The sequence below is a fragment of the Parasteatoda tepidariorum genome, chromosome 1 (genome assembly GCF_982258835.1).
Source record: "Parasteatoda tepidariorum strain Cologne lab strain chromosome 1, Ptep-v5.0, whole genome shotgun sequence".
Classification (NCBI taxonomy): domain Eukaryota; kingdom Metazoa; phylum Arthropoda; class Arachnida; order Araneae; family Theridiidae; genus Parasteatoda; species Parasteatoda tepidariorum.
In genome coordinates, this window is record NC_141755.1 from 133,502,527 (window position 1) to 133,522,466 (window position 19,940).

The 19,940-nt window shown below is 27.1% G+C and overlaps 1 protein-coding gene and 2 long non-coding RNA genes across 7 annotated transcripts in view; 2 read left to right on the plus strand and 1 right to left on the minus strand.

Moving 5' to 3' along the window:
• LOC147816999 (uncharacterized) overlaps nt 1-19,940 on the minus strand; it is a 62,514-nt gene that overhangs the window by 17,437 nt on the left and 25,137 nt on the right. For 2 of the 5 annotated variants that reach the window (XM_087153665.1, XM_087153661.1), the window contains exons 3-4: nt 18,637-18,738; nt 6,264-6,488 (exon numbers count right to left, since the gene is read on the minus strand). In XM_087153665.1, coding sequence (XP_087009791.1) covers nt 6,273-6,488; nt 18,637-18,738 — 318 coding nt within the window. In that variant the 3' untranslated portion in view covers nt 6,264-6,272. Of the gene's footprint in view, nt 1-6,263; nt 6,489-18,169; nt 18,563-18,636; nt 18,739-19,940 lie in introns of those variants that run through there. The other 3 variants (XM_087153671.1, XM_087153668.1, XM_087153676.1) reach the window with 2 other exon arrangements.
• LOC147817000 (uncharacterized) overlaps nt 1-19,940 on the plus strand; it is a 48,687-nt gene that overhangs the window by 4,278 nt on the left and 24,469 nt on the right. The gene's annotated exons all lie outside the window — the stretch shown is intronic.
• The window catches only part of LOC147817001 (uncharacterized), a 45,268-nt gene that overhangs the window by 1,107 nt on the left and 24,221 nt on the right, over nt 1-19,940 (plus strand). The gene's annotated exons all lie outside the window — the stretch shown is intronic.

The following is a 19,940-nucleotide window of genomic DNA, read 5'->3' on the forward strand; positions in this document are numbered from 1 at the left end:
AACTTTTCTTTTACACAGATAAGTTGTTTTTTTTACATACATTTAAAATAAATATATATTTTTAAAAAATTTAAAATATCAAAAGAGATTACACTTAACAAATTTAATATATTAGGAGGCTTTGCTTTATTTGTGGACGAAATATATAACAACTAAAATTGGGAATAGTACTTATAACTATCTATTAAGTTTTCTTTTTAAAAATTTTACGATAAATATTGAGATTTATAACTTATTAAATGGTAAGATTATGTTAGTCCAAGTATTTTTGGAGTGAAAAAGTTATAATTGAATTCAGAAAAAAACCTTCTTTTAAATATATATATATATTCTCAATTTTTCGAATGATAAAAATAACTGAGACACTTACGAGGTTGATTGTTTAATTAAAGATGACATAAAATGTGCTTTCTTTACAAATATGCTCTCCAGAAAAACAACGAAAGCTTTGGGTTTGAAATAAAGCTTTCTTCCCCTGTTAAATTAATACTTCTTTAAAAAAAACTTTTCCTTTAAAAAAAAAACTTTTCATTTACTAAAAATAAGTTTATTTTATTTTACATACATTTAAAATAAACTTTTTTTTATATTTAAAATACCTAGAGAGATTACACTTAACAAATTTAATATACTGGGAATCTCCAAATCCCAAATTTAATATACTGGGTTTTTTTTTTAAAGAAAAACTTTTCCTTTAAAAAAAAAACTTTTCATTTACTAAAAATAAGTTTATTTTATTTTACATACATTTAAAATAAACTTTTTTTTATATTTAAAATACCTAGAGAGATTACACTTAACAAATTTAATATACTGGGAATCTCCGCTTTCCAACCCTCATAATTGATTTTTATTTCTTAAACATCAATATTTTCCACAAAAACACAGAATATTTCATTAACATGTAAATAAATGAGAAGTAATTTTACTTGTCCTATAACTAAAATAGGAAACTCTGTATTGAATTTTATTTTTAAAAAATGTCACTATAAATGTTAAGATTTATAATGGGCAACACACAATCTCTTTTTTTCTTTTGCTACTTCAGATTGATTCGACTCTAGCAAGAATTTTTAAATAAATTTTTTTTACAATAATGGATAAGTAGTCGATATTTAAAGAAAAATAAGCTGAAAAAAAAACTGACTTAAATTTGCAATAGCTTTTGAACAAATGCGAATTTTTAAAAAGGCTGAGAATAAATCAAAGTATAAAATGGTACAACTAGCTAATTAAATTTTACCTCTGTATCGTCCATTCCACCTTAAGTTGGCACTGGAGAGAAAGGTAGGTAGACCAGATTACATGGAAACTGGGTTACTCTTTAAGTCAGTACGGGGATAAGGTAGCAACAAAGGGAGAGAAAGTGGCTAGTATTGGCGTTTAAGAAAGGAAAACGCCGATTTTTTTTTTTAAAACCAAGAATCGTACTAACATTTTGTACAGAATACGGAAAAGAGCACGATTTTTTAGAGCATTTCTCATAATTATTATTTTAAGATACTAGTTGTAAGCTGATTTCTTAATTAGTATTTAAAAAGCAGATTTTCTTATTATGATTTTTTAACTAAACGAAACTAATTTTAAACAGAAAAAAATAGATATATTTAAAAATATTCTTTCTTGCTGAAATCTAAGTAAAAAAAAAAAAAAAATGAAAAGATGCGCAAAAATACCTACTTTGTTTTAAATATTTATTTTTATATTCTTATTCTTTGTAGATTAATGTACATTAATTTATCCCACATTGGTGATTTGTTGGGGAAGGAAAAGTCAGCATAGGTTGGAAATTATTGATCATGAAAAAGATCATACTTATGTTTTATAATACTTACTGTTTTTTTTCTTATTATAATTTTTTAATTAAATGAAACTAATTTTAAACAAAAAAAAATATATTTAAAAAGATCCTTTTTTGCTGAAATCTAAGTGAAAAAAAAAACGAAATGCATAGAAGCGCATAAATACTTTGTTTTAAATATTTATTTTTATATGCTTATTTTTTGTAGATTAATGTACATTAATTTATCCCTCATTGGTGTTTTGTTGGGGAAGAAAAAGTCAACATAGGCAGGAAATCATTGATTATGAAAAATATCATACCCATATTTTTTTAATATTTACTGTTCTTTTTTTTTTATAAATAAAAAATTTTAAAAAAATTTTCAGAATTTTTTTTTTTTTAACTATAAAAATTTTTTTTTTCTGAAATATATTTGCTTCTAAGAGACAAAAGAACTTAACTGAAAAAAATAATTAGTATTATCCATATGGGGGGGCATACTGTTTGCTCGCCCCCCCCACATGTTTTCAGCTGCTATATCCCACCCTCTTAGACTCAACAGGAACTCTTTAAATAACATGATAACCACCTATCCTGGTGGTTATCATGTTATTCATTTAATATTTTAACAGTTGACAGTTCCTTCTGCAAACTCTTTGTGGGGTAGCCCTGAATTGAATTCAATCCACAATTTCTCATCAGGCGAAATTCTACTTGGATGGGTAGGCGCATTTCTTCAAAAGAAAATACACATTTTGAAATATCAGAACTTTCCTTTACTTTTCAGGACCTTTGCAGGAGAAAGGAGGCTTAAGAGAAAAATCTGTATAATTTGTTATTTAAGTACAGTAGAATTAGTTAGTCTCGAAATATTTTGTCAGATACTGAAATATCTTAATATTTTCCACATAAGAGAAAGGATTTCTCAGCTTTTTGGGCTTTGCATTTCAAAAATAATTATTAAAATATTGATTGGTTTAAATTAACCTTTCGATGCTTAAAAAAAATTAATGATTCAAATTTTGCGTCTTTTTTGAAATTATTTCAAATCCTTTACATTTTATTAGTTTATAACTAACGGATTAACACTTCTATTATGGAAATTGTATTTTAGATAATATTTAAAAGTCCCTTTAATTGAACAAACTAAAAATCTTAAATTTTTACATTATTTAAGTTTTTATAAAAAGCGAATTGTACTTCAGAACTAAACATGGCGCAAAAGACACAAAATTTGAATCTTGACAGAGATCGAATAAAGCGAAAACAATTTTTTCTTTTGTCGTAAAAAAATAATAATAAAATCACATGTTGAATTAGCTACACAGCAAATATGCTCAACTGTCATCAGTTTAATAATATTCACCTGTCTATTGAGGTATTTTTTTTTCATTTATTCTGAGAGGAAAACATTTTTCATTAAATATTGTACAGATGAGGTTTATATTTAGAAAATTAAGTAATCAAAAACTAAAAAAAATAAATAATAATAAATAAGAACTGCACAAGAGATAGGACACTTGAGCAAAGCCAAGGCGAATGGAAAAGCTGACTGACCAGTGTAGAAACATAGCCAATTCCTTGTCCTTGAAAACTAATTCAGCGCCAAACTAAAGCACCTCCTTCTTATTTGTACATTCGCTTTACTGAGAAGGTATTTATAAGTTAAATACATTTAAACATGAAAAACTTCTAATGAATGTTTCAAGATATACTTTTCTTACTATGCAAAATTTATTTATATTTGTACGCGTATTTAAACTGCAATTAATTCCAAAATAGCGAAGAACTACTTTTCAAAGGCGGAGTATTACATTTCCTACCTTTCTCTCCAGTGCCAACTTAAGGTGGAATGGACTATAGTTACGTTTTACAGATAGTAGATTAACGAACATGTGTTTTTCTTCTTCTTTTTTTTACTACAAGTTTAACAGTTAATAATTCTTAAACTAACAATCGAATCATATATACCTAATTCTTTAGAACATTTTGTGTACTATTCTTCACACCTTCGTAATTTTAAGTTTCTAAGTCTTATAGATGTTAGGCAACACAGTATAATTTAAGGTAAATCAACAACAAAAACATGGGGAGAAGTAGAGAAAGAATTTGCAAAAAAGGCACTTAAAATTGCAATGCCTTTTAATCAAATTGGAATTTTAGAAAAAAAAAACTCTGTGTTAAGTTCATATACAAATGTGGCCCTTTTAGCATGCCAAATTTCAACTCAGTAGTTGAATTCTTAAGGACTGTAGAGGGGCCTGTATGGTATTTTTTACAACAAGTTTAACAGATAATAATTCTTGAACAAATAATAGAATGTTAATTTTTTTATAGCATGCCTTAGTAATTTAAGTTTCTAAGTGTTATAGTTTTTGGGCAGCAAAGCAAAATGCAACATTAAATTAAAAACACAAAATAGCGGCGTTGGAGTAGGTGGTAGCTCTTACGATATTTTTTTTTGTACGTAGAGATGATTACCTGAATATTGATCAAACATATTTCAATGAGACACCTAAACTAAATTCTATTTGCACTTACGTAAGTGGCAGCTGTGTATCTCCTGGTTGGGCAAGCGTTGACCCCCAATTTTTTTTTACTCGGCATGGACCCCTTGCAGGTTGTCATCGAATCCTGGGGGTCGATATAGACCACTTTGGGAATCACTGGTTTAAATTATTAAATATTGTTCAAACTATTGCTAAGAATTTTAAGACATACAATTAAAAGAAAAATGTTTTCAATACCAATTTATCATTATGGATTTTAAGCTTAGTTACGTTTATATTCAACATATTTTAAAAATCTACAGAAAACTAATAAAGACCGATTAAGGATTGTCACTCAAATCTGAACAAAAAATTCCCTGTTACATATTATAAACAATATATTAAGAGGGAATACACGATCACTATGCTCATGTATGATCTATATAAGGATAACTATACAGATTTTAATTGCAGGAAAAACTCAGAAATAAGGAACAGTTCAACTAACTACTTAAAAAAAAATGCTACAGTAAATGAAATAGCGTAGCGGAATAACGGTTGCTAATCGGTCACAGGGTGATAAAATATAACACTAAAAAATTGTCAGTCAGTAGACACCAAATTGCTCTTCTCTTCTACAATGCACCCCATGTGCGTTTAGTTATAATATTTTAAAATAAACATGGGATTATTTTTTGTATTTTGTAAAATTCCAAAAATTACTTTATTTCATACTTAATTTTTTTTTAAAAATTTTAAAAATGAATTTTGTAATGTTGTTCATATTTTGAGAATGCTTAAACAGGGTTCCCACTTAATTTCAGAAAAAAAATTCCCTAATAAATTCAAATGAAAATTGAGCGCTACGTTCATCAGAAAACTTTGATTCTTTTATTTATAATGTGAAATATTAGATTTTCTGTGTAAAAGATTATTATTAAATGAACAAAGGGAACATTTCAGTTTGACTAAAATTTGAAACTTTTACAACAAATAATTGTAATAGATGTTAGAATTATTTAACTTGAATCTCAATAACTGATTACTGTTACTGACAATTTTAATACTGGTTATTTTCTAGGCATTATATAGGAATATTTCAGGTCTTTGTAAAAAAATTGCCTGATAATTCCAGGTTTTCCCTGGTCTCCTTGACCCATTTGAACACAGTTTAAAAGAAATGCCTTACTTTATCATAAGTTTTTCCAATCATATAAAATTTTTAATTTTTAAAAATGCATTACTGTTAAAGATGTTACAGTTGGCCATTAGACGGTATCAGAAATTTCTGAATTTTAGTACATCCAACATGAAGAAGAGAGTAAGTAACAGAGGTGATTGTGATATGAAGTAAAAGACCCTGAAAATTTTCTGTGCACAAAAGTGACATCTAGATACTAATTTATATGCCATACATGTTTCATATTTAACATAATAATCTTTTAACTGACATTAATAATTAAATGAAATACTAATGGAAAATATCACACCTTTATAGTAACTAATTCAAGAAATAAAATTACTTCTCAGTGGAATTGCAATATTGGATTTTAAAAATGTTCAATATGAATCAAGCTATTGGATTTTAAAACTGTGGAAATACTACTTGCAATATTGAATTTTTATATTGTGCAAATACGAACCATGATGCATGTAATTTTTAGATTTTGTTAATATGAATCGCACTGCGTAGTTTTCAAATCACCTTTAAATACAAAAATAGATGTTTGATATGGGTCAATATGAGCCATGATATTGGGTTTCAAAAACTCATGAATATGAATCTTGACATTGGACTTAAAAAAACTTGTGAATACGAATCGTGACATTAAATTCTTAACTCATGTGAATACGAATTGCAATATTAGGTTCTGAAATCACGTGAAATAAGATTGTGATGCATGATTTTTAAATTGTAAAAATACGAATAACATAACTTTTAAATTAGATTGAAGGGGAGGAACCCTCTCATATTAATTCGAAGACAACTATGACAAAAATCAAACAACATTTATTACTAACTGAAACGTAACAAGATAAAAACAGAAACGTAAAATTAAGTATGAGTGTGCACAGAGCAAAGTTCGAAGCTTCTTAAATACTGAAGAAGGGTACAAGGTTGCCGATCCAGCGTATGTCATCCAGTTGATTCCCTTGGTGACTACGACTGCACAATTGCAGTCATTGGCAGAAAGCCAATGACTAGTTTGCTTTAGCTAGAATTTTAAATTGATAAAATTTAAAAAAAAATAATAAAAATTCTTAAATCACAGAAGAGTTTAAAAGATAATTCCCTCTAGAAATGATGTTTTTTCTTTCATTTTTGAAAGAACACCATAATTTTTAAAGAACATGATAAAATAATTTTATATTCTAATAAAATATTCCTGAGTGGTGGTTTTGTTAGGAATTCAGATATTTGGAACAGGATGAAATATGGTAGAGGGGACTGCATTTTAAAAATTAGATTTTTTGGAAGTGGTGCAAGTGGCAAAACATGGTTTTGGAGCATCTTTGGAGCAACAAAAAAGCAATTTTGGAGCAGCGAAACAAAGATTTGGAGCATATTTAATAAAGGGAATTAAAACAATAACTTAATAACAAGAGTTTTTAATATTGTTCATTAATAACATATCTTAATTTTTATCACTTTTTTGAAGGTCCCTGCATAAACAAATTAAGTTTCTTTTTGGTGTCTTCCAATGCTGTGAAATATTCTGCTATCCGTGACTTAGCCTCAGATAAGAGGATCTGTCCACTTTCTATAATCGACATGTCTTTATTAACTCATCTTTAATATTTTTTTCAGCTGTGGCTAAGAGATCTTGAGAAGCCTTCAATTTTTTTAGCAAATCAATTTCAGCAGCTTTGAATCTGCTTTCCTCAGTTTCAGTGTTTTCACATTCTATTCGCTTTCTTTTTTCTCAACCTCTAATCAAGCAGAATAATTTTTCAATTCTGCACTGGTCCCTTTAATCATATCTTTGTCAACTTTAAAGTTATTTAAATTCCCAGCTGATATGTGAAAACTTGTCTCAAACTATTAACACTATGGAAATTTAAACTTGCCCTATTGTCAAGTAGCTTTTTATTCACACATATGAACAAAACTAAAACCTCTCTGGTACTAAAACCTCTTTCAACATCGTCATTCCCATGTGGTATGCACAAAAGAGCTTTAAAAAGCTTTGTTATAAGAGGATATTTGATATTTTCCAAATTATCTTTCTTCACAAAATAGTCCAAGTACACACAAAAACACATCAAATCACAAGTCACAAAATAGTTCCAAAACACATCAATTGGTGCATATTCATTTGAGTCAGAAGAATAACCTTCTGGTTCTCCACGTAACAGTAACAAAGATGCCTAATCTGGATTTATAATGAATGGAGTTACTGTTGCTAGATATCTTATTGACTTAATAGAAGTGTCTTCCATTCTCATTACAGGATGCAACACTTTAAGATGGTACACAGGGCCGGATTAAGACCTCTTGAGGCCCTAAGCACTGAAAATATTTTGGTGCCCCCTCCTCATCAAATCAAATATATCTAGTACTAAGTCACGAGTTAATTCAAAATATAAAATCAAAATTTTTTGTAAAAAAAAGTATTTATTCAAATTAAATAAAAAAATTAAAATAGAATCAATTGAAAACTTTTCAATTAATATTAAAAAAATAACTTGTGTTTGTGTGTATGTACAATGTGTAAAAAAGCAAACACTTCGAATAACTTATAATCGAAAGTTTGAACTTTTATATACTAAGACTCAAAATACTTTAAATTAAAAAAACAGACAAGTACTTTTTCTAAAAAAAGCATGCCTTTTTTCCCGATTGATTCGAATTCTTGACTCTCGAAATAAATAGCCATATGTCGAGAATTTTTCAACCCAACTAAAACATTTTAGCTCACAATAATAAAATTCATTTACCTAAAAATAGTTCATTCTAAAAATAATTTGTAAGAAGTATTAATCATTTTATATTATTTTATTTATTAACAGAATAGTCGAAAGAACTTTAAATTGAAAATTTGAACAAATGTCATTTTGAATGACAAAATACAAAATTTAATGTGTACTAAATCAATCAAATAAACCTTAATTATTCAATTTTAAAAAAGTTATATATTTAACATTTAATTTCTCAAGAACTTTTCGACAGATTTCGTTCAAATTTTATATTTTACCATTTAAATAAATATTCTTTAAAATTATATAAAAATTTGCATATTTTTAAATTAAAAATTGTTCTGACCATTAATAATAAATAATTTTAAAAAAAAACTATTCTTGACAGGGAATTATTTTTAGGTTAATGAATTTTATTAATAGTTGCAAAATTTTTTCAATTCGTTTCAAAAGTTCTCGGGACATGGCGAAATGCATGAAGATGACATGCAAGATCCGTCACAAACTTATTCCCCCCAAAATGAACAAAAGGCATTGTAAGGAGTGTTACAAAGGAACACCTGCTACTAAATGATGCTCAAGATGACCCACCTAACACGCTGAAAATGTTCCCCCCACAGACTATAGGGTTATCCTTTTTAAGGGTATGTTCTGGCGCGTTTGATAATAAGCCGTGAATATTTTAGCTTTCCCGTTAGAGCCATGAAAAGAGGTTAATATAATATTTTGGCATGCTTGTAAATAATGAAGAGGGAAAATTTTTTAAGAATGAAAGAAGCGAAAGAGCTGTACATTGACTTACCGCCATTTCATGAATAGCTTATCTTGTCTAGCGAATTGAAATAGATTTATGTAGTGTTTCTGCAATTTTAAATAAACTATAAAATTAAATAAAATTTCAATTATCAGAACATTTTTTTCTAAACGTTGGAAGTCGTTATTAACAATCGCATTAAAGAAATATTTGAAGTCTTTAAGAATTTTTTTAATAATAGTTCAAATCTAATTTTTCATTGAGTACAATTATTAAGTCAATTAAATTTAATGAAATCGATCATGTTATTATTATTATTATTAATAATTTTAAACCATAAAATTTATCGTCTGTATGAATGAGGTTTGAAAATGCAACACATATAAGAATTTAACATAATATAGTAACTGCACCGTAAAAACATAATTAGAAAAAATAATTATTTTTCTCAAGATTTTATGGGATAATGATTGAAACTATTTCTATGTATTGATATTCAAGCCGTGATACAGACTTGCGAACTAAATTAAATTCATGTTCAGTACAGAACTGAGAAATCATTCAATAGTCTTTAATGGTATTAACAAAATATTTTCATGGCAATTTTATTTATTATTATTAAGCACAACATTGTTAAATGCGGTTTTATAATTAACTCTCCTTTTTTCCCAAATCCAAAGTTTTTTTCTTACTTTTTCAAAAATCTTGATCTTGAAGCTTTTCTTTTTGAAACTTAGTTGTTCTTTTTCGCAAATAAATTTTTCGACAATTTATTAGCTTTCAGAAAAATCACCTTTTACTAAAATAAATTAAATGTAGTTAGTTGGTTTTGTCATACGAAATGAAGGAATGTAAATCAATTTGCTCAATCCAAAAAATTTTTTAAATTTAAATGAAATTATATTTTATACAAAAAGAAAAAAAAAAAGTACAGAAAACTTTTTTTACACATAGAATATCTCAATGAACAACGCCTGTAAACTACATTTTTAAAATTCTTTTAAAAGTAAAGTTGAACTTTTAGTTTTTATTAGATGCCACAAAATAGCATTGAATCATGGAAAAATCTAATAAAAACTGGACCAATAATTTATGTGGTAGGAGACATTGAAAAAAGTTTGAATAGCAGAATTAAAAGAAAGTAGTTTAAATCCAATTAGAATTATTTCTCAAGAAATACTTTAGTCGTGTTTAGTTCATGAAATTTCTCATACTTAAAAAAAATGTTTCAAAGCTTTCAAAGAACAGCAATGAATTACAAACGAAAACAAGTATTTTTGAACACCCTATGCCAAAAAATAAAGCAATTAATTTGAATGAAAGATTGAAAAAAGATTGATGATGGATAGATGAAATAAAAGATTTTAATTTGCATTGATAACTTTGGTTGTTATTTGCAAACCCCTCCATACTTAAAATTTTAATAAAATAGTAATTTTTTTCTTGTAACTTTTTGGGCTATAACTCCGCAGATAATCAACGAAATTTTCGGAACCATTTTCAATCACTATTGAAATTGCTATTTTTAAGTTTATATAAAAAATTGTTAAAAATTTCTCAAGATATGGGGTTTTAAAGTAGTTTTTTCAGACTATGCATGCGCGGAATAATTTTAGAAATGTTTTTATATATTTAACATTTTCATCCATTTAACATTTTTATATATTTATTATATATTAAACAGGTGATTAAGAATTTAACGCATTCTTTAAAAAGTATCCTCCTTTAAAAAGTAAAGCTCCTTTTCTATCGAAGTGCATTGAATGGTTTGAAACTGTGTATATGTAAAAAGAACTGCTCGTGCATGCCATTATCGCAATAACCTGCCTCCGCATATGCAAATCGTAGGATGGAGCAGTTCGTCTTAAGAATCACTCTCACAGGATAAAAAAATTCTGCGTTAGTTTTTCTACTCATGTTATAAAAAACAGAATGTCAAATTTTTTATTTCTATTTTGACTGCCTTTCTTTAAAGGTAATGCTTTACACCGTGGTAAAAATTTTATTACTGAAGAAACTAATAATAATAATGGTAAAATCTAAATTGCTGCGCCGCAGGGCCGGATTTAAGCTTGGCGGGGCCCCAAGTTACTGAAAAAGACGGGATTAACATTATCATTAAAAAAATTTAATAATAATGTTAAGAAAAGAGAAAGGGGAAAGAATTAACATTAAATTATTAAAAAAATTTCTTTAAGTTACATTTTGCTTTGCTGCTCAAAATCTATAGACTTAGAAACACGTTTGTTTCGATTTTGTAAAAGCCGAAATGAGTAAAATTTCTCCAAATAAAAAGAAAATTCAGATAGGTGATATTTCGGTATTTACTTTCAAAATCCTTTTTTTGCTAATATCAAATTTCTTAATATTTTTGATCTTTATTTCCTTTAAAAGATTTCAAGATTATTAAAACCTTTAAATAAAATAAATCTCTTGGTAGAACAATATTTAATTATACTGATATAAGCAAAAATTTAGGGAGGATTAATATATCCCATTATGAATGTCACAAAGGATGACCTTGAACATATTATTACTGGTAATTTAAATAATATAGAAAACTGAGGAATTTAATGATAAATTCATATTCACTAATTATTAATCTTTATCTTATTTTTGCATTTTTATGGAAAAATTATACTATTAATATTACATTTGTTTTTAGATTTATTGATGATTTCATTATCTTTCAAGATTATACTTGCTTATCGAATAATATTTACCCCGAGGATTTCTTCTTGCTTCGTAATCATGATAATAATATTGATTTAAATTTTTTTGATTTGGGTATAATAAAAGAAGAAAATATTTGCTCTATTGCTTTATACGATAAAAATTTCTTTGTTAATTTGTATATTTTTCACTATGTGCAAATCAATTCCGGGCAAATCCATGGTTAATTAAATGTGCAAAACACGCAATTCATTTTTCATTCTCCTTTCTATAAAATTTTTTTCTCAAATAACTACACTTTTATTTTTCCATTTAAGTGGGTACTTTATAAACATCACACTAGTGCTGCATAATGGGTTTATGTGCAGGCAAAGTTGTCAACACTTTCCAAAGTCTCCCCTGAAAGATGTAATTGAAATTTTTTAATTACTTTTGAATTGTTTTCTTCATCAACTGTCGAAATTTAAGGACGATAGCTCAAACGATTCTGGAGTTATAACGAAGACCATCACACATAAACTCTTCGTTTTAATTAAATTTTCATTTAAAATTTTTGAAAATATATTTAAATTTCTTATCTTCAAAGTGAAGGTTAAGAAAGTTTAATTTTCTGCTTTTCAACAAGTACAACATAATACAAATCAAATATAATCCGAATATTCACAAAATATATTTTTAATAAAGCAGTAGTATAATTGTAAACTAACGAATAAATAAATCAAGATGATAGTCATAAAAAATAAGTTTGAACTAAATTAAACTTAACTAAATTAAACTAGATAACTACAACGTAAATTAAACTAAATAACTACAATTAGAAGAACTTAACATTCTTAAGTTACAATCGAAATAATAATAATAAAAAAAAAAACCTTAACGCTTTTAACTTATTAGGGAGCTAACACTACACTTACTTATGCCAACTGGTATAAGCTGAGTATCATAATTAAGAAAAATTGAAATATAACAAAAATTTTATTAAATAACTGCAAACTAAAATTATTAACTAACATTAAGTTATAATTCATGGAAATGTATGATTTTTAAAACACCATTTATATGAAGTGATAAAAATATAATTATATTATTTCATTTATGATAAAATCTCTGAAATTAAATAATTTAAACTTAAACCATGAATAAGTTTTTGACATTTTAATAAAATAACTTTTATAAAAGCACGTGCTAAACTTTTAGCAGCACATGCTTTCCTCTATTAATCATCATTATTATCAGCTTGTCACCTCTTATATTCCAGAGTATAGATTGATGATGCCATTGCATTCTGAAATTTACTTCGATTTCATTTAAAAGCTGTTTGGCGATAAACATCTTGAAAAAAAATGATAAACGTTGCCACCTGGATTACACTGTGAACATCATTTGCTTGGCGTTAGTTTTAAGTCAAATAATTGGCAAGTAAGAAGCGATAAAGGATAATCCTCTAGCACCCCTCTCCTAGGTTCATCTTAGTCTTTCACCTCTCCGATTTTGACAATTGAAGATTGATTACTGATTACGCCCACTGAAGAGGGGGGAAAAATCTGTGACGATCGAGCACAGACGCGATTCTGACACATATGTTGGTGACAATCACGGTGGTCCTTTTCAGGAACCTTCGAATTCATGGAATCGAATGCTGGCAACATACAGATTTTGTTGTTTTACTGGATTGTTTGTTATAGGCAGAAAGCAAGATCAGGTTAAATTGAACCACGTTTCCCAGAAGTCTATTACTTATAATAAAATAACAGGGAACAACAATATTTTTCCCACTCGTTTATGCAGAATGACCAATTTTTATTTTAAGAAAAAATTAATGGATAATGGAAATACCTTAACTAATTATTTATTTATTTCAATCTGATTTACACACGAGCTACAAGTAAAAATTAAGCACAACTATTAAAATTTTTAGTGACGGAAATAATATTATTATATTCAAAATATTTACATGTTCAAAATATTTACATGTTCAAATTATCATCATAATAAAAGTTGATGAAATTACACACATATATTGTATATATATATAATCATTATCATTAAGGATTTTCCTTATTAGTTATTAAACATATTTTAAAATTCAATTAATAAAAATATCTTTCTTAAATTTGCTATTTATTTTTAATTTGAAATTTTCAGTACTTTTCTTATTTCTTAATTATATTTTTTACAAATTTCGCCCAATAGCCCATTGTGCAGCTCTAGTGCGACGTAAAGTAACAACAACAACAACAAATTTCGCTATAAGATGCACAAAATATAGTTTACTTGCACTAAACAAAATTCAATGATTAAAAATTTTATTTTATTGCTACTTATTTCTTACATTTGCTTTCAAAATTAAATTAGTTTTAATGGGTACTCTTCTTAACGTATTTTTCAATGTCAACGAACATCCGATTCACATTGAGAATTTACACATTTTTTGTGCTCAACTTTTATAACATTTGTATTTATACAAGACTCTAAGGACTAAGGAACCTATAATTCTTTCCTTATTCAAAAACTAGCTGCTTGCATTCATATTACGTAGTATATATTTTAAATCTTAAAATCTAATTTCGTTATTCGATATATATAGATAAAAAAAATCATAAGTGATGCGAAGTGTGTGGTCATATTTTTCCTAAATTTAACCTCTCCTCCACAAAGAAATTTCGAAAAATTATACTTAAACACAGCTCCTTTTTCTTAATTTAGTGAATAAAAAAAATTATTTGACGTAAATTTTTGAAATAAATTTTTGCAACACAACCTTTACGTAATTTGATGACTTCTTTTCCAGTTGCAATGAGAATATAATTAAAAATATAGTATAAGCAAATATTTTATGTAGTATAAACAAAAACATGCGCAGAAACTGCAAACATGCACAACATAGATTGCTTCTTCACATCAAAAATCACATTTTTTACATCATCAAACCATTGCATCAAAATTTTGTAAATCAAATTTTTTTTCATAAAAATATCAAATTTCTGGAGTATTAACTTCTACAACTGCGAAAAATATTCTGTAAACATGAATCGTAGCAGTATGTTATGGAATCATTGTAATGGATAAATAAATAGAGCTTTTATCGCATAGAAATTCACTACCTAATTTCATTATAAGACCGAAAATTTTTGATACTAAACATCTTTTTTTTTTTTTCTTTTATTATGTGAAATTTTGTACTTAGAAATGGTTGTTATCTACTCTTAAAATGGAAGCTCAAAATAATAAATTTATTATCAATGCTTCAAAAAAAAAAAATTTACTGCGAACATTTAGTTAGGCTTTGTGGTGCCCCCCTATCCTCTGGTGCCCTAAGCACGTGCTTAGTGTGCTTAATGGTTAATCCGGCCTTGATGGTACAGTAACCTATTTTTAAGAGGCAATGCCTTTAATAACTTTTCTACACATGCCATAGACCTGTCACCTAAATACATTGAATTTTTTCCTGAAGAAGATAAGGATGTCATCTTATTTGTGATATCTAGTCCAACATGTATTAAATTTGAATTTTGGCAAATTTCTGCGTTTTCTACATCCAAAGATTTTAGTCCTTCCCATTCAAACTAAGAAAAGCAAAACTCTTTAAAAAAACGCCCTAACAATTCTTAAACAAGAGACACCATTTCATCATACAGCAAGTGAATCAATGGTGTCTCAGCTTGAAAAAAAACGAAACAGACATACGTCACAGCCCGTTCAAAGGGTGGTATAGGTCCATTCATTAATCCACCGATCATAATTCTGATTTGAACCAGAGATCAATCTAACTCCAATTCAGTTCCTTCAGAAGTTTGATTTGTTAAGGAAACATGGGGGATTTTGTGACCCGACAGAAATAACATGCACTAGTCACCATTTACTAAATGGGGAGGACCAAACTCACGACGACTTAAACATAATCCCAGCGCTCTACCAGCCACGCTATCCTGGATTTTGAAGAACTCTTTCGTTTTAGGATGTTACAAGACTACTAAATAAGATTTTAATGACGAAGAAAATTATTATTTTTTTTTATGTTCTCCACTTGCGGCAATGCGAAAAACACATATACAGTGATAAAGGTTTCTTTTTAGATTAAAAACTATTTTTTTATTAGAATTAAATCCTAAATTATTGTTTTTGACGGCAATTTTATTTAGGCGCATTTTTTAGATGTTTTTTATAGATTTTTTCTATCATCGCTTTTTTCTAAAAATTTCAGCTTTTAAGTATTGCTATAAGGATGAAGAACTATTTTTTCTTTTTATCTTTTTCTATGATTTTTTTTAATCGAGTTTAATATGTTTTTCATTTTTGAATAATGAAACTCGGAACAATTTTATTTTACACTAGATCAGTATTTCAGGGGAACTGAATTTCGTTATCAAAGATTCATTTCCAAATCAAGTTAAATTCAAATCAAATTTTAATTTATGGTTAATAATATATTAAAATTAATTTAATGAAATATTTCACTATGTTAATCCCAATAATATTAGTTTTGTTTAGTATCTAATATATTTTACGATTCTAAATTATTACAAATTTCATCTTTCATTACTGGTTTAAAAGATTACCCTAAATACTATAAAATAAAAACGTAATTTATACTATGCTTTAATTTTAAATGAAATTACTTAATAGGTACAGAAATTTTTTCCTACATTTTAGAAATGAATCGTGCAGTGTACATGAGATTTTGATAGATGCTTTACATAAATAATGTGGATGACTATTTTAATAGTATTGAAAAAGAGGCCCCTAAATTTCACACGTCATTTGAATTATAGTTTACTCTTGGTCTTATATTGGTTTTAGTCAGAACTTTCATTATATTTTTATTTACTCTATAATTTATATTCTATGGTTTACTGAGAGGGGCATTTTCTTTAACATTTAATTTTTTGGTTAGCAAAATTTCCACATTACGCTTTCCACTTTTAACTTTAAACTTTACTTTACTAGCTGTTTTCTTTACTTTACATTTAGCTTTACATTACAGCTGTTTTCTTTAGTTAGAATTTTCGTCTGTGACAGAATTTTTCTGTAGCAATGAGAAAGATTAAAAAAATAATTGTCTGTTAACAAATTTGCCATGTTAAAACAATTAGAAATGAAATTATCTGGTCCTTTTAGCTCAGCTAAAATTTTACATTTCAGAATGTTTAAACTTTAATACAAACAATATTGTTACCGTATTAAATTTTCATGTTTAAATTATTGCAAAACAATGAATAAATCATTTTTATTTAAATTCCTTAAATATAGACTGATGTGTATGTTTTTATATATCATTTATATTAATTTGTAAATGATTAAAAAATAAACAATAATATCGTCTATTCAAAAGGGTGTTTATGGTGAACGAAGAGCAAAGCTGGAAAGTTGGTTCAATTTTATTACGGAAGTTTAAAAAAAATTCTAAAATTTTCTGTTGGCTTCATATAACCTTTTGCGATGTATTAAAATTACAAGCACTGAATTTTAAATACATTTTCGTATCAAAATATGCCTGAATGTTTACTCTAACTAAAAAGTATACTTGAAAATTTATATTTTCAGTTAGTATTCTGGGAGACTAGAATGTCTTAGCAGCTGCTTTTTCCTTAAACCTATTGAGTTGCTGACTGATATCAATGGATACAAAAATATGCCACTTAAGACATTTAAAAGTCACATTTTGCTAACTTTTTTTATTTTTATTAAATTATTTTTTCAAAAAAAAATTCCTATTAGATATAATCTAAGGCTGTAAAAATTTATTTAAACAATAAAAAAAAATAAATATGTGACAAAATTTAGTGACTTTTAAAGAACGATAAGTAAAAATATTTATGAGGAAGGGCAACATATATTACAACATCGAAATATGTGAATTATAATAGAATTCTCCTTTTACATGATTTTTTCAACCATGAATTGATGGATTCTGAATTCCCAGAGTATTTTTTTACATAGACATAATTTATATTAAACAATTTTTAAAATAAGCACTTGTTCATTTAACACTTTTCGCCAATTTTTTGGTAGACTTGCCACATAGCGAGTAGTTATTTTCTAATAAAATAATTCTTTTACTCCAAATTTTCTATTTGGAGTAAAAGAGTTCTATTTTTGGAAATAAGAGTTCTATTTTAAAAATTGAAATATGTTATAAAAGGTTAAAATGAAACAGAAAAAAATAGCATTAATGCAACAATTGTAACAATTTGTCGACAAACATTGCTGTTAGTGATTGTAAAAAAAAATGAGTGATTAGTAGGTTTGCTGAGAAAAAATAATTCACAAATTTCTGTGAATGGTAGTACAAAAGCTTCCAGAAAAAGAATGCAATATAAAATCTATTATTATCAAATTATAACCAACTAATTTTTGGAGAATTTTATAAAGTTAAAAAAACAAAAACATTTTGAATCATTTCATCAAAATGGAAAACAATTACCACCAAAGAAGCATCGGAGCAAACTTGAGCCTTAAATGGATTCAGCCCATGGACAGAATTTAAAAACAGAAGCAAATATCCTGTTATTATATAGCTTATGCATTATATCTATTATAAATTTTTATATCGTAAAATAACTGAAATATAAATGTTTTTATTATATCATTTTATTTTTCAAATGGTGTGACAAGAGGGAATTAAACAAATATTGATTTGAATTTTGCTTATACCTGTTAAGCAAAATTAGGAAAAAAATACACATTCTTCTATGGAAGCCAGAAAGCGAAGTAAATAATTAATTGATTGGCTAGCATCATTTTATTAACTGAGTACATATAATGTACAGATAATTTTCAATTGATGACATTTTTAAAAATGCATGCATTAGCCAAAGATTTGAAGGTAAATAGGCAGCTCTACCGTTAATCTACTCAGGACATAAAGTGCATAGAAAATTAGGAGGCATCATATTACGTCTAGCTTATACTGGTATATAAATTCGATGTTTTTTTCTACTGAACCTAGGAAGAGAAACACTGATGTTTGATAGTTCTAATTTAAAAAAAAGTAAGATTTTTTTTCAAATTCAACTTACCCCTTGTTGAACAGCAGCCTGGACTTTAGCATCTTTCCCTAATGTATCTACAGATGATTTTGAAGTTGATTCAGAAGAATTAGACAATTCTTGAACTGTAACCTAAAATAAATAAAATTGAACAGTAAAAATATTAGCAAATTTAAAAAATCTACAAAAATCCCCATACTTTGTGGAATAAGGAAAAAAATAACCAGCAACATACTCAAAAACATTTGTTTAAGCATATATGTATAGCATTTATTGATTTGCGTTCATGAAAATATTTTAGCTTTAAACTATAAATTCATGCTTTTTTTAGAGAAAAAACATTTTAACATACATAGTCTAATAAATATAAAGTCTGGTTCTGGAAATTTTTAATATCATTAATGTCGAAAGCATTGCTCACAGATACAGCAGATAAATTTCTTAGTATTTTTGCATTTTTCTTGAAATATAGGGAAACAAATGTTATAATTCAATCATCACAGACTTAAATATAAGTGGAAGAGCTAAATTTTCGTTTGAGTTTAACAAATGTGCTCAGCAAGGTGAATCCCTATTATTTATGCTTTTCAATATCACCTTACTTTTGTGAATCACATCATTCGACAACTAGGCAATATATTCACAAAGTCAACAAAAGTCTGTGCCCATGCACACAATATAGGAATTAATGCAAAAAAAAAAAAGTAGATTAATAGAACAAATAAAAGAAATTACAGGAAAAGCAAATGAAATAGGTCAAACCAAAATAAAGATCATGATAAAGACAAAGACAGAAGAGCAAACACAAATACAAGGTCTAAAAATTGATAAAATTTTTTAGGGTATCCTTTACTAATCGCGGTCACGAAATGAACAATAAATGTGAAATTCCACGGACACAAAATGGAAATATTTGCAAATAATGATTACTAAAACGGAAATTAATTTTGAGAATATGTATAATATGTAAAACCCTAATAAGACCAATAGTAACATATGGGTCTGAAGCCTAGGAAAACAATATGAAAATATAGTAGGAAATTTTGAACATAGTATAATTAGAAGAATTTTTGAAGCATTAGTTAAAGTAACGCATGGAGAAAGACATGCAACCACAAAATGGAAAAATTAAAAAGGAAAAACATCATATGATTTATCAAAGCTAGAAGATTATAGTGGATAAGACATGCCTTAGAAAATCATTAAAGGAAAGGAGGAAGATCAAAGTTAAGATTGCTGGATCAGGTTGAGGAAGAACCAGAAAAAAATATTAAACTGGAGAAACATGCAACTTTATTGTAGAGAAAGCTCACAGGACTTTTGAGTTGGAAAAG